Source organism: Filicampus tigris, chromosome 17 (genome assembly GCF_054856515.1).
Source record: "Filicampus tigris isolate MCC_2025a chromosome 17, RoL_Ftig_1.0, whole genome shotgun sequence".
NCBI classification, from domain to species: Eukaryota; Metazoa; Chordata; class Actinopteri; order Syngnathiformes; family Syngnathidae; genus Filicampus; species Filicampus tigris.
The window spans coordinates 17,859,232-17,874,646 of record NC_141233.1 but is presented as its reverse complement, the minus strand read 5'-3'; the positions used below and the strand labels follow the sequence as shown (position 1 = coordinate 17,874,646).

The window sequence follows — 15,415 nt, the reverse complement described above, 5'->3', positions numbered from 1 at the left end:
GGGGGCGTGGGTGAAAAAAAAAATCACATCTTCACGCGCCTTTGCGTGCCTGTAGCGGTGCAACGGATCGTCTTTGATCCGGCGCGTTGCCGTTAAGGCTGCGTGATTAGTTTGCATTGACTGGCAAGTTGAAAAGCCTGACGCATCACGCAAGTCGCACGCACGGCGGCGTTTTGCAGACGGATGACGCAATGACCGTTTGCCGTAAAATACAGTCAGCTTGTCAGGCGTCGACAGATGTGTCTTTTGTCATTTGACTCCTTTAAAAATGGACTTCAAATGTACATTTGACTCCAGCGTGAAGTCTTGGATAAAAGTCGCCTTTCAAAGGTTTTGACGTCGCCCAAACAAACACATCGCGTCGATTGGCAAAGCGGAAGATCAGAAAGGAGAACTCGTTCTATGGTCGTCTGTCGTCGGCCTTTGAAAAACGCTTGACCCGAAGTGAACCCGAAGCATGTTTCGCTTTATTGCCGCCGTACCTGTTACCAGTTGCGTCAGCAGCTGGTTGTTGCCGTTGACGATGTTGACCGATACGTTTCGGGACGACTGCAGGTACAGAGGGCGACCCTGTGGATGCACAAACGGAGAAAAAGTTGTCAAGACAAACAAGTTCACGTGAAGACAAAAAGTGACCGCTGCCAGGGATTGCGTCATCAAAACACTCTCATTTGGACCCAAGTGTCATCGGTGCCGATCAAAGGCCCAGTCCCAATTGACCCTTTCTCAGCAAAGCATAAAAGCACGCACGCGCGCACATTCAGGTAACGTCACGTCAAAGACCTTTTTGCGTTCCACGGGAAGGACATCCTGCGGCGTCCCCCAAGGGTCAACTCTTGGCCCACTGTTACGCTTGCACTTTCTTATAACATAAACGAGCCTAACTACGCAGATCACTGACCATCCGATGTTTCGGTGACATAATCCAGCGGTTTCGAAATGACGTTCTACAATTTACAGAAAACACTCGTCTTCATACTCTTCTGGGTTGCTTTGTTTTGTCCTCCGTTACATTTTAAAAGCTCTGTACTTTTTTGTTCTTTGCACTGTATGACAATTGTTTGAACCATTGTAAAACACATGGGGTTTGCCTTGCTTGCGCATGACTCCATGCCCTCACTTTATCAATCAAAAACGGTGGATTGATTGTGACATTGCCGTTCAGGACGGGGCAAAATAGCGAGGTTGCAACGCAGGCTATTGATCGAGCAGCACTTTTACTGCCACTTGTAGCGGAGCCCCCCCTTTATCGCATTTCATCGTTCATGAAGCTGGATCACATTTGATTTATATTGCGGCTACCTTTCATGCTTTTACAGCTTTACAAATACGCGGCTTCCGTGCAGCGCCCGAAACTTGCAGGGCAGCACCGAGCTCGACTGGGAGGGATGCGCTCGAGCAGACTTTCGTCATCCCATCGTTTGCTACAGAAAATGAAACCTTTTCGATGTTTCATTTTCTGTAGCGTCAGTGACGAATAGCTCGAAGAAAGCACGCCGCGCCTCTTATTTTGGACAACTGGGCGAGCAAGAGAGTCTTCTTTTCATTTCCTTAAAGTGATGTTATGCATTTTTTTTTTCTCAATTTCTTAACAGCCACAGATTGAGAACAGGCTCTGACGATTACTTTGACCAGTGTGTATTCATAAGTTCAAATATGTTTCAAGCATGTGGAAGGGTTGAAAGTGTAACAACCCCCCCCCCCCCAAAAAAAATCCAAATGGTCTTTCTGTCTCTCAAATGTAATCGCGAGGCGGGTCTGCAACGTACGCCTCTCACTAAAGGAGGCTTCACTGTAAACGATTGGCACCCGCCAGCTTCTGATCTTTCGTCCTACATCCTTTCCCGTCGCCGCGGCAACGGCTCACGTTCGCCCCAGCAGGACGTCGTCGTCTCTCACAAAACACAAAGAGGATGCGCACGCGCGCGCGTTCTTTTCTTGGAGGCGGCGAGGCTGCGTAAACGTCTCTGCGGTTACGAAGAAACCGCAGTCAGTCAGTCGAGCAAAAAAGGATGGCATGTCATTTGAGGTGCGGACAACAAATTGCTCTTGTCCTTTCATTTATCAATCGCTCGTTGAATGAAGAAGTGCCGGGGGGAAGAAATGCAACCGAATTGGCGAAAGGTGACGCATCATGCAAATAATGAGGAAAAGGACTAAGAATGTGGGTGAATGTGCCGGAGCGAGCTGGTGACTTACGGGTTTGGACTGGATTTCTTTGGCGTAGAGCGGCTGAAGGAACTCCGAGTGCCCTTCCAGCTTCAGGCCCTTCTCGGTTATTCTCAGGTTGCCCATGCCGTCCTGCGCGCAAACAAACGCACACCTTGCTCATATTGTGCTGAATATTTCATGTACGTCCCCCTCGTCACTCACGTCTTGACACTTCCGGCTTACACTCGCGCGTGCGCACGCGCGCACGCACACACACACACACTGCAGCCAGAGGATATGAAGCAGCCACTCGATATCCTGCCTTTCCTTTTCTTTTTTACATCATCTGCTGGATCAGTGTAAAGATAAGACGGTGTCAACATGGAAATACTCTTTGTTTTTCGCCCTTGCTCCTCCCCCAGGATCTAAGGGAGCTCATGGAGATCAAGGCAGGTGAATCCCGGTGTAGCAGGGGGTGAGTATATTGCGGATAAAGCTCATAGCTTGTCATTGTTGAGAAGCAATACTATCTCTAGGGGCAGATGGGGGGGGGGGGGGGGGGGGGGGTTGTCTATTTCATCAACTGCCCAAATGGACACGCACACACACACGCACACACAACACGCTGGATTTTTTGCTCGATGTATCCCGGTAAATAAACAGTGACCTGTGATGTGGAGCGAGCTAATTAGCCGCATTGTTCAGTCATGCTATAAAAGAAAACAGTTTGGACTTTGCCTTCCAATCCAAGCTTTGTTTTTTTGGGGTTTGTTTTGTTTTGTTTCTTCTCCTTAGCGTGCGCGCGGCGGGCGAGGCGAGCAGCCATGAATAATTCACGAGACGACGACGACGACTTCTTAGCAGGACACTCGGATGAGCATCTTCACCTGCTTCTCCTTTCTCAGGGCTGCCCGCTGACGTCGCCTTTCATCTTGTGAAGCGGCGTCAGCCTCGTTTGGGCTCCCTTGATGACAACTGCGTTTTCCTCCTCGTCTGCTCGCCTTTTCAAGCCACCTGCCGCCCCTCGCCCTGCCCCGCGGCTCTTTCTTTTCACCTGCGGTCCGACCACAGCTGCACTCGCATTGGGATGCAAGTGGAGGTACGGGAAGAACAGCACGCGCGCACGCACACACACACAAAAACAACGACTCTTCATTAGGGTTGACGGCAAAGCTAATTAGACTTCAGATTGGGAGTCTGTTTGTCGACGCCGGTTGGCTGTCGCCGACGAGGGATGGACCGGGACCACGCCGCTCCTTTAAATTTGCGGACGGGAACTCGGTGGCGGTTAAGCCGTGCCCAGCGCTGCTTTTCGGTCAGTCGACAAAAATGAATTATCTATGAGCGATTTGCCTAGTAAAAGAGTTCGTCAACGTATGAGGCCTGGAGTTGGCCTGAAACGGCCGACTTCAAACCAAAAACGGCCGACTTCAAAGAAAAAACGGCCGACATCAAAGAAAAAACGGCCGACATCAAAGAAAAAACGGCCGACTTCAAAGAAAAAATGGCCGACTTCCTGTTCACTTTAGGGCACGCGTCCTTGAGACTTTTTGGTGTGTCCGCCTATTTGCGTGTTCGTCGGTGAAACTGACGTCCGGCGATACGTACTTGAAAAGACACGGACTGCTCCAAAGACCGCGTGGATCACTGCGTCCGCTGTCACCGCTGAAGCGTCCGGGGAAGGCGTGCGCGCGCGCGTGAAAAGCTGTCGCTCTGCCGCTCCGATTGATCGGCGACAGAAGAGCAACGCCGACGCAACAGCTTTATAAGCATTCATCATCCTTCTCCTTCGTCTTCCTTTCGATGCCTCGGGAGGTACGGCGAAGCTCGCTTATCAATAATACAAAGCACTCAGGCTATTATTGAGTGCCGGCGTCGATACGCATCAAGCCCCGGCAAACCCGAGGCTAAAGCAAATATAGACGTCTCCCGGCCCAGGGGGAAATGACTCCCGACATGAAAAATACAGCAGTGGACAAAAGCAAAGAATTCCCATTTATGGAGACGCAAACAGGGAAACTCAGCTCACCGATGAGGGGGCCTTTCCTACGCAGCGACTCGTGCCTGACCTAGCTTATGACTTGCCGCCGCTTGGCTTCATTCTTCTGGAGGATCGGGTTGGATTCCAAGATTAGGTTTTGGATCAAATCGGGACAAAGACGATAGCACCGTGCAAGCTTTGCTCCTCGCAGATAAGAGAGAGAAAAACCATCCAAGGCGGCTACGCTACATGCACCTCACATTTTAGCAGAGCGATCGTTGGCGGTCGCGCCGTCTGCAGGCTAACGTTCTTTGGTCAAGCCTTAACTGAACAGCGACAGGGTTTGGGGGAAAAATGCCCCACGTCTGCATCGTCGGCTCATCTGGCCAATCGCTTTCAAGTCCGCCCTTGCGTCCCGCCCGTCTTGTTTGCGTTCAGCCTTGGCCCGTTAATCGTCTTTCTCTGCCCTGCGATTGGATGTAGCTTGCGGGTGTACCCCGCCTCTCTCGCCCCAAAAGTCAGCCGGGATTTATTCTGGCTCCACCCTTGGGTACGGAAGACCTACTTAGGACTCTCCCCTTTCTTGTCGAAAACGGCGGTTTCCAAAAGCCCCAAAGCTCTCACAATCCAGATCAAAAGGTTTATTTGCGAGTAAAAGACTGACTGGATGAGTCAGCGCCAATCTGCAACCATCTGCTCAGTGGAGCAAAAGGGGCAACGGTTGTTGTCAGTCACGTTCAGTCACGTGTTTCTCTTATGAGACCAGAGACGGTCTCTTCGTTTGCACCCCCGAGCGAGCGAGCGAGCGCACTTATATTGCATGAAAGCTGGAACACGTTTTGGAAGGACTCACGTGGCTCTCATTTTTTGACATCACCGATCCATTGAATTGACTTCATCAACAGAAGCCGCCATCTTGCCTCTTGGCCCGCAGCTGCGTCTTGTCAGAATCGCTGATGGATTTCTTGTTTGCTTGGGCGCCACTGATGCCTTGGCGACGCTCGTGATTGACGGCTGATGTTTGCAACCTGCGGGCGCCCCCCCTCCCCTCTCTCCCTCGCTTTCGTCTGTGTGTGGCTTTTGAACGTTGGCGACCGGGCCTCATGAGGACGACGACGGCACCCACACACACTGTTATGAATAAATGGAGTCAAAGTGGAGCGATTAAGCTCTCGATTATTAAGCCATTACTTTGTCTTAATTGGACGCGCTTTATTGTTTTTATGGCTCATCGGCTCGAGAATGGCCGATGTCGCAGCCATGCCACCGTGTGTGTGTGCGTGTGTGTGGAGATGACGTTATGCTAGCAACTGCAGAAAAGCCTCTTAAGGGAAATAAGGGCCTTCTTCAAATTCAAGTCAACTTCTTTTTTCCCCATGAAGGCAGCAAAAAAAGGGGAGTAAGCGTAATTACACCCGTAGGTGTGAATCTGACGGCGAATTTGTCAAATTGTGCCCCGCGAGCGACTGGCCGACATTCCTGCATTCTCTCGGTTCCGGCTCGCCCGCGAGCCGAATGAGGACAAGCAGTGGAGAAAACTACTTTTCTTATCGCTTACAAGCTCTTGTAGATTTGAAACTTTCAGAAGCAAGCTTTTTTTTTTTTTTTTTTAATGAGTTCAATACTATAGAAATAACAGCTCACCAAGTCGCAATCTGAGGCTACATTGAACATACTCGTTAGTCCTCGTTAAAATCGCTCAATTCAACTGCCAGCCTTTGAATTTCGCAGCCTTGATACCTTCCACAGAGTAGAAAAAAAAGATCTCCCTTCTGCCACCTGAAGTCTCGTTTTGTACGGCGGAACGTTTCCTTTTTGAATACGATTTTTCTGCTTCGGCCACTCGCTGAGGCGTCTTCCGCCGCGCTTGCCTTTCCACTTTTGTTGCTTTTCTTACTCAAGGCTGCCGGGCAAAGAAAAGGCTTAGAAAAGGCATCAAAATGTTCGCGTGAGGCGGCCTCACGCTCCGGCTTGGGCAAGTTGGGCAACCTAGCGCCCGTCCGGAACATGCAGAAAGAAAGAAAAAAAGAAACGCAATGAATTCAATAAACCCTTAAAGGAAGCATTAGATAGAGTAGATCAAAAACCATGCAGCCGTTCAATTTCCTTGGCCTGCCCCAGATGACGTTTGACGAAAGAAGCCGGCCGGGTCCAACAATGCGACACCTTGCATCCATTTTCAATAGCCGCCATTTCATTTCTTTTCCTTTTCAAACCGATTTGATCAATATTACGTGAAATACTGCGTTTTGATTTCCTTTGCGACGAGCTTCACTTAACAGTTACATAACCGACAGATAAAAGTGCACATTGACCCCAAAATAGGAATAAAAGCAAATCAATGCAAATATAAAGTGATGCTAAGCTCACCGTCAACTCTTTAGCATTTAGCACAAGGATGAGCCATTTTGCTCTATTTGCAGTGTACTTAGTTGCAGTTAACGTCGCTTCATACTTGTATGGGAGGGGAAAAGGTGCACATTACGATGAAAAAGAGCAACATCCATAAAACAAAATAAATGCACATTTACAAATAAAAATGTAAGAAAAAATGTGAACTACAATTCCGATTTGAAGCAAGTTGTTTACACACATTTACTCCCAAAAATCATTTTTCAAAGGGTCACTCGCTCGCGTTATTGTAGTTTGGATTTATTTCGATGTCGTTAACGTGGCACTTTAGCTGCGCTTAACTTGTCGTTATACTCGTTAGACGAGTGGGGAAGAAAAAAAAAAAAAAAATCAAAATGATAATATCAAGTAAATGGCCACTAGCGGTCCAGTTCACGCTTTGCGTTTGGAAGGACTTTTGAAGGCTCGCGAGTCAACAAACGAGACGGCAGCGCAAGCTCATTTCCACATTTGAACTTGTTTCCTTCCCAAGCAATTACGGCCAAACAAGCGCAAGGCAGCCGAGTGGAAAATGGAAGAATTCATTTCATCCCAACGCCACGCCACAAAGTTGGACTTTTGCAGCCCGATGGAAAGACGCACACGCTGGCCCAAAATGTCTTGTTGCCGTGGCGGCGGGTAATTATTTGTCAAATCTTTGTGTTCCTCATTGTTTTGCGTCGAATCACTTTCTGTTGGCTGCAATGCAACGGACTGATTTCTCCATTCAACAAAACAAGCGCCAAGTGAAAAAGCAAAGCGGCAGAGTCTTCCTTCCTGCGACAACTGGAGCGCATGTCTGATTAGCTAGCGCCGTCATTGCGCCACAGCAACTTGCACGTAGACGCAGACGCCGACGCCGAGGCAGACGCAGACGCCGACGCAGACGCCGAGGCAGACGCCGACGCCGACGCAGACGCCGAGGCAGACGCCGAGGCAGACGCCGACGCAGACGCCGACGCCGACGCAGACGCAGACGCAGACGCAGACGCAGACTTTTTCCCGCCCGGGTTGCGCTTAACGCCACGGCCGCTGACCTTTCACTAGAAGCTGGGGGGCCTGTTAATTGGCTCAAAGCAGAGCCTTTTAGCTTCCATTTCAGCAGCCGCCGGCAGCCAATTGTGCTGCTCGCCAGTCGTTGGGGAGGGGAGGGGAGCCGCGTCCGGGGGGTGCGAAGGAGAAAAAGGAAACGCCTTGACAACTCCATCTTGGCTGCAAATCTGTTCGAAAATGTGACCTCCTCTCCTTTCCTTTGTATCCCACGAGTGCAGTTATGGTTTGCTTTTATTTTCTTGCTTTCTTTCTCGCTCTTTCTCACTCTTTTGGTTGTATGCAACTCGCAGCTTTTTCTAAAGTGGACTCTCTCTCTTAGGCACAAAAGCGAATGAAACGAAGTGATCCGATTGAAAAATGGTCTTTTTGTGACAAATGTTACACATGAAATGAAATAGAAATCACGATAAGAGATGAGTGGACTCTTGCCGAAACATTTCAGGTTTCGATGAGATTCCCCAAAAGATGATCCAATCAAGGGTGACTTGAAATCCAGCGCAAAAATGCCAGTCCACATTGGAAGATGTTTCCGGAGTGTACGTCAAGTTGTGTCTAGCAAATTGAATTCAACAAGAAGTTGTCGAATTTGAGGCTCGTATTTGAAATGGATTTGATCCAGCTGGCGCATTCGGCAGCATTTTAAATCAAGCACTCAGATCAAATCCAAATGAGCATCTTCAGACAGCGGGGATTGGAATTCGATCACGTGAATGGAACGGGGAATTAGAAGATGGCATTTCAAGTCCACTTGAATCCAGATTGCACATTTGACAGCAACGTGAATCCCAGCGGCGAATCCTATCCACCATCGGGCTACTAAGCGGAATGACATCCGATTTGAGATTAAAATAGGCAGGGTTAGCATATGTAAATGTCCATTCAAATGGAATTTGCATCGGCTACGGATGACGCTTTTTTTTTTTCTGTTCGCGCCCGGATCACATTGGGGGTCAATTTTCTAAGCCTCGGTGGACGTTTTCAGCATTCCAACTTAGCGAGAAGTGCGCCGGTGGCAGGGAGTCCCGAAAGACTCGCTTTCGTTTCTTGCCCTCGACTTCTTGCCATTGTGCTCGGAGCAGAAAAACAACAACAAAAAAGCCCCGGGGGAGGCCGCGCCGCAATCAGATGGAAAATGACAGCTCCGGCTTCTCTTCCCATCGCCAACAATCGGGCGCGTGCAGAGAGGGGAGGTTTATCTGCTGAGAACCTCGCAAGGCATTACCGAACCTCCCAACGCATTACCGCTGAAAAGTGGCCTGGAAAGGCTCACCTTGAGTTGATCTGGAAAGTCATACCGTCAAATCATCGCGTCATCAGCATCGCCGTGGCAAGAACGGTGAAAGGTTTCACAAAAGGGACAAAGGAGGGAGTCCGCTTTCCGACCAAGACGGCTCGGCATTTTGCTGACCGCGTACGTGTTTTGCAAACGCAACTTCCTTTGGACACTTCAAACGCACCAAATTGACGTCTTTGGCGATGGTTCGCGTCTGATTTGTGGACACGGGCATGCGCGGGCAAGCCTTGAAAAGGAAACCACATAATCCACGGAAACGGACGATGCTAGCTACCCTTCGACTGGCATCATCGAGTCAGAATACACTCGCTTTTGATTTACGGGGAAAGAAACGGATCTACATTTTCCAGGATGTATTTTGTAAAAAACAAATTAATAAATCATCTTTCTGGGGAAAAAAAAACTTCAAATTTAATTTTTGTGTTATTTTGAAAAATTTTTTTTAGTAAAAAAATCAGATTCTTTCAGAAAAAAAATCCCATTTTCAGATTAAAAGAAAAAAGTCTCAACTAACTACCACTACCAACTATTTACTGGGGCAATAAAAAGAAATGTAACTCTTGGAGAATAGTCATAATATTACAATGAGCGAGTATGCGTATGATGGGCAAAAATATATTTGCCGAGAACAGCAAATTTTGTATTTTGTAAAAGTTTTTCAGAAATTTCTTGTCTAAAAAAGTAGCAATATTGCAAGAAAAAGTACTCGTTTGGCCATGTATAAGGATACAGTCAAATTTAAAAAAAACCCAAACTAAATAAATGAATGAAAGCATTCCATTTCCAGAAAACAAGACGCGCTCATTTGTTTGAACATCACCCAACGTCGTCTAATGAGTGTTTCTTTAAATAAAAGGCTATTAGCATTCTTGACAGGACGCCAGAAGGGAACATCTGCGCCGGGGTCACGTCTTCCAAAGTGAAAAGTGCGGCCAGGCAAAAGGAAAAGAAATAAAAAAACAAAGGCAAAAGCAAGACGTCCTTGCTCACGTCGTCCTCAGGTCTCATCCGCCAGCCGGCCGGCCATGCTTTTGGAGAGCTCGGAGCCAAATATGCAAAATGATTCTGGGACGGACGGACGGACGGTCCCGTCCGAGGGTGAAATTTGCCTGCCTGAAATACTAAAAAGAAAAATCGACAAAAATCTTCTTTTTTGAAATACGCGGATACTCCTAAGTACCAATGATCTTCCCGTAATTAATCATGTCTTTATTTTTCCCAATTTCTTTTCACTTAATTCAGGCCTTTTTTTCCTGGACAATGCACATTTGATTCGATTTTTTTTACCCGACCGAATTGAATGAATGGACTCCATTGTGCACAAATGAGGTGAGCGGAGATTCCGCTGTTGTTTCCCGCCTCTGGCTTTCATGCCGACTTTCTCCCTCTGTCTGTGTCAACCCATCTGTTTCGCCCCGCTGTAATCCACCGCGCTCATGATGACTCACATACTACAAAAGCGTCTCACGCGCACACACGCATGCGCGCGCACACGGAACATGCCATCACACACACGGCAGTAGTTTTGAATAAAACATGAGGTCCACTTCACAGCGGGGCTTTAATATGAGCTCTACATAAATCAGCCAACACTTTGTCGTGGCACATGTGAGGCGCCATGACGATTTAATATGTCGGCCGGCGCGTTCGCAGGAAGGCGAAGCCTTCCAAACGCGTTAGCGGCGACAAGGACGTCGTCATTTCCAGCGCCGCTCTTCCCCCGGGTGACAAATGACAAGCCAAAGATTGCTCCTCGTATTTGTTTGCGACAACCAGGCGGATCTTAATTTTTCATGGAACAGTTTTCATTTTAAATCAAAATGTTTTGAGTTCAAAAAAAAAAAAAAGAAATGTAACCTGCAACAAGTCTTAATTTTTCAGAAAAAGTCCATTTTGAAAAAAAAAAAAAAAGTACATTATACATGAATAAAGTCGTAGAGCATATATTCATAAGAAATGTAATTCTCTAGAATCATGATATTTTTTAACATTTCCAGAGGTCACATTTTCAGATTTTTTTGGTGCCATACTTCTGAAAAAGTCAAAGTTTAGTATGGCCATAGAAACCTTTTGCGCCGAATTATTTTTTGGGGGACATTTGAATATGTGGGCCCACGTGTCGGAGAGGAGGCAAAACATTCCAAACGCGTTAGCGGTGACAGGGACGTCACCGTTTCCAGCACCGCTCCCCCCCCCCGGGTGACGAATGACGAGCCGACCGTCGGTCCTCGCATTTGTTTGTGACAACCAGGCTGCCGCTTGACACTGCCAAAAATGGCCACTGCTCAAAATGCACAATTCCTAGTTTGAAACAAAAATGTAACAAAACAGAAACATATAGTTGATTGCGGCGCAAGCAACTGCAGCCCAGTTTCAAGGTGTCGGCAGTCTTCTAATAGCCGAGACCTTCTTCACGTCGAACAACACTTCCTTTTTTTTTTCTTGACATACTCAGACTTCTTTCCCATGAGGTGCCATATTGAACATATGGTGAGAAATATGAGTGTGTGAGGGCAATAACACCGACTTGAATACCCCTGGACCATATTCACACCTAAGACCTTGTAACACAAGGACATTACATGACATGGGAGACGAAAATGACTAACCGGGCCCAATTTGGACAGTCTCACAAGGGCGTCTACTCACTTTTGTTGCCAGCGATTAGTGGCTGCGGGTTGAGTACATTTGAGTGGACGGTAAAAAAAAAAAAGAAGTCCCAAAAAGTTGTCAGGGTTTGTAAGTGAGGGTGACTTACGATGGTGAAGTTCATGACCTTGAGGATCCAGATGGTGAGCGCCAGGTTGACCAGGATGAGGATCATCAGCAGCAGCACGAAGAAGTAAAGGCAGCGTTTCCTCCAGCCGTAGATGCCCACTTTGTACACTTGCGCTTGCTCTGAACTCTGGACATTGTTCCTATGACTGCACTGTTCTTGGGTCATCTGCCAGGACAGAGGAGAGGAGAGGAGAGGAGAGGGGAGGAGAGGGGAGCAAGAACAGGTTCAGGGCCACTGCTGGTGCTCAATGCAAAGGACAAATTCACACGACGACCCTTTTTGGTCCTTGCGAAGAGAGAGATTTGTTTTTTTTTTTGTTATTTGCTTGAAAGGGTGCCGTAAAGTTGCGTTAGTGATCACGTTGATCGATTGTCCCATAAGGCCGACATAACGCCAGCGCGTGTCCTCGGCCCCGTCGATGCCACCCGATAGCCAGTCTTGATGACTCTAATTGTCTGACTACGCCGACGAGGCACTTGACGCGTGGCCCTAATACCGCTGCGGCTAAAATACAATTTAGCATCCTCTGCGCTTCGGCTGTCAAATGGCTTTTGACAAGCGGGCGCATTAGCGGCTAACTGAAACAAATGGCACAAGACGGGCGGCCCCGGATGTGGACTAATTGGCTTGTTTCCATTCCGATTGCGGGCGGATCTTATTCTGATCTCCCGGGCTAACGGACGGGAGGGAAATCACCAGGCGGGAGAGCAAAGCTAGCAATAAAAATTGCGCTTCTTGGCAGCTGCGATTTCGTTCCAGTCGTTTCCCCGCCCCCTCGTGATTCCCGCTTGACGCAAGCCTATTCTACGCGACCGGGAACAACGATGTGGCCACGACGACGACAGTGGCCGCTTGGAAGTCAGCTAGCTTGCGCGGCGCTGTACAAATACGTGCACCATCAGTTCCCGCAGTTTTTCGTCTGATTGTTCTCCTATTCATAGCCTTTCAGTGTTTTTCATGCTAACAATGACTTTGCTAACGCATTAGCATACTGTGGTGAGTGATAGATAACGGCCAGTTCTGAATTTGGGCTGAATTTTCACATACAGATGACAAATGACGGATAAATGTAATAAGGCCCCAAATATATTTTTGTTTAATATCAGACAGACAGACAGACAGACAATACGAAATCAGAAGTGGTCCACTAAAGCCGAATCCATCAGTAGAGGAACAAAGACGCGGTGACGACGACTTGGCGGACTATTTTGGGAGCGATATCGCCGGAAGCACTAAAAATACTTTGGGCGGTGATAATCTATCAGATTTAATTGCCGATTTGTCTCACTCCATTATTCAATGTGACATTGTATTCAAAGGCCCTCCTGAAAAGACCACCAAACACACACACGCACACACACAAAAGTCCAGTGAAAAAAAAAAAGTCCAGTGATGGCGCTCCAGAAATGTGTCAGGCTGAAAGAGGAAGCGGACTCGGACAACGGGGGTGGAGAAGCAAATTGGAGGCAAAACAAACTGTCGGACCTCGTTCCCGCACAGCTGCTGCTTCTCTTGTTCGACCAACCCGAGACGGAAGAGAAAAAGCCACCAAAGCAAAGTACGGCTCCGATGACACAGACAAATGAGCTTGTGCAAAATGCTAATGGCCGCTTGCGAGCGCAGCTGTCCGCCCGCTTTGGACCGCCCGCCCGGCCGCTTTGGCCCACCCGGCCGCTTTGGCCCGCCCGGCCGCTTTGGCGACAAGTCCGGGGGGAACTTTGCCTCTCCTGAACTCATTCGCCACCAGACTTGTTCAGGCCCGTTGTGAAATATGGCATTGGGATAGAATGAGTTAATGGGCATGCTGGAATTATCCCGGGGGTTGTGCTCTACGAAGCTGACTTTTTATCCCGTATCAAGTTCAACAAGAAGTCTCGCAGAACGACGGCGCTGTTATTAAGGGCTTTTTGTTGGGGTGTATTTTGCAAATGGGCCCGAGGCGCCTTCCCCGCGTCGAGCATATGAGTGTTTACGGTTCATGACACAATTATGATTAAGATGTTAGCCTCTCACCGCGAGGTGCAGGGGGGAGGAGAATAAAAGAGAGAATAAACAGAAAAGCAATTTTGCGTCGCTGTCTTTCTTCGGGGAGTGCGGCCAGCGACGTGGCGGCGCTGTGACCTGCCGCCATTTCAAAGTATCATTTTTCATTCAAAGTGCCAGATTGTCCTCCGGGGAAGCGCGCGGATACACTAAGCGCAACATTTCATTTCGCTGTGGCCTGGTGCGATTAATTTTCAGCCACATCTTGATCATTAAGCACGCGGCGTAATTGCTTGCAGCCAAAGCCGTGCTTTCCACGCTCAAAAAAGCCTTCAATAAAACACTCCTTTAATGTGGCCGCTCGCAACAAACACTTGCGCGCGTACCGCTAATTAATCGCCGCTGAATAGCAAATGAGGCGCGGCAAGGAAATTGGGTTTTAAATCATTTTTAAAGGAGGAAAAGGTGCGCCGACGCATCAATCTCGCAGCGGAAAAATGAAGGCAAAAAACATTCAATTATCTTCAGACTGTCACCTAATGTCAAATCCAATGCTACTTTTGTGGCAGCAAATAGCCAAAAATGGCAAGCATTTGACGCCTCCCAAAAAAGCTTCAACTGGAAAAATACTCCTACTCTGATCCCAAAACGCTTTCGTATCATTTGCAACTTATTTTACAACGTGAGCATGACAAAGAAATTGCCGACAGGAGATTTTCTTTTTGAAAAGATGCGCCCAGAGTGGCGGCCACTAACAAGCCGGGCTAAAACGTAGCTCCCCCCTGACATACAAAGATTTTCCTTCGTCTCTTGGTTCAAGATGTATCGCTTCAACATGCTTGCTTGACAAAATACTTTCCTGCTAGCCACGGCGCTGCCGCCGTGTTGTGGAGCGCCAAAGCAGGACTTTTTTGTGGATAGCTAAGGACAGGCTCCACAAAAAAAAAAAAAAGAAATACATTGTAAGCCACGAATAGGCGGTGGCCTTTCCTGTAAGTGAAGAGGCGTGGGAATCGATTACAAAGACACCAGATTGTCATGAAACCCCCCCCTGGTGATAAGTCAATATATTTGGGAAATGTTTTTTGTGGACTTAAGCGCCAAACACGAATGTTTCCACAGACTCCCTCAAAATGGTAACAATTGAATGATGCGAATGGAACCGTTGCCTATTTTGGAGGAAAATGTCGGAATGTATTTTTACAGGACAAAGTCGTATCAGACAGCGGACCCGCAAATTCACCTGTTTGCGGATTTTTGGAGGGAACCAATCCCGTAATCTGTGGAAATGTCTGCTTACTTTTTGCTTTTTTTTTTAAACTGATCCCACCATTATTTGAGCTTTTACAATTGGATTTATTTACCGTCCAATTATAAGGCAGTGTCAGTTTTTTGGTGGACTTTGGGGCTCGGGCTCGGTCCCCAAAAAGCGCATTACCACACTGAAGTCAAAGTTGAATCGTGAAAAAGTCATTTTGGAACAAGCGAATTCCAAAAAGACAACTTTATTCTCATAAGATGACGATTCTATTCTGCAAAAGAAAAAAACCCGCCGCGTGTACGTAATTTCTGGCCATATCCTGTTGCTACTTGGCTAGTCATCTTGTTTGTGCATGGAAATGAAGCTGGAAATAAGAATTTGGAAGCATGAAACCCTGCTGGAGGCTTTTCAGCCCCAACAGTTCAGTTCAGAAAGCGAATGAACTTTTCTTCCAAGGCCCAAACGATGTCATTTGGTTCATGAAGGAGAATTACAATCCTAATTGAGTTATTTTGTTCCAAT

The 15,415-nt window shown here is 47.7% G+C and overlaps 1 protein-coding gene across 7 annotated transcripts in view; it reads right to left on the bottom strand.

Annotated features, from left to right (window-relative positions):
- The window catches only part of sgcd (sarcoglycan, delta (dystrophin-associated glycoprotein)), a 116,557-nt gene that overhangs the window by 14,651 nt on the left and 86,491 nt on the right, over positions 1-15,415 (bottom strand). For all 7 annotated transcript variants that reach the window (XM_086012394.1, XM_086012393.1, XM_086012392.1 and 4 more), the window contains exons 3-5: positions 11,629-11,814; positions 2,200-2,301; positions 483-570 (exon numbers count right to left, since the gene is read on the bottom strand). In XM_086012394.1, coding sequence (XP_085868520.1) covers positions 483-570; positions 2,200-2,301; positions 11,629-11,814 — 376 coding nt within the window. The remainder of the gene's footprint in view (positions 1-482; positions 571-2,199; positions 2,302-11,628; positions 11,815-15,415) is intronic.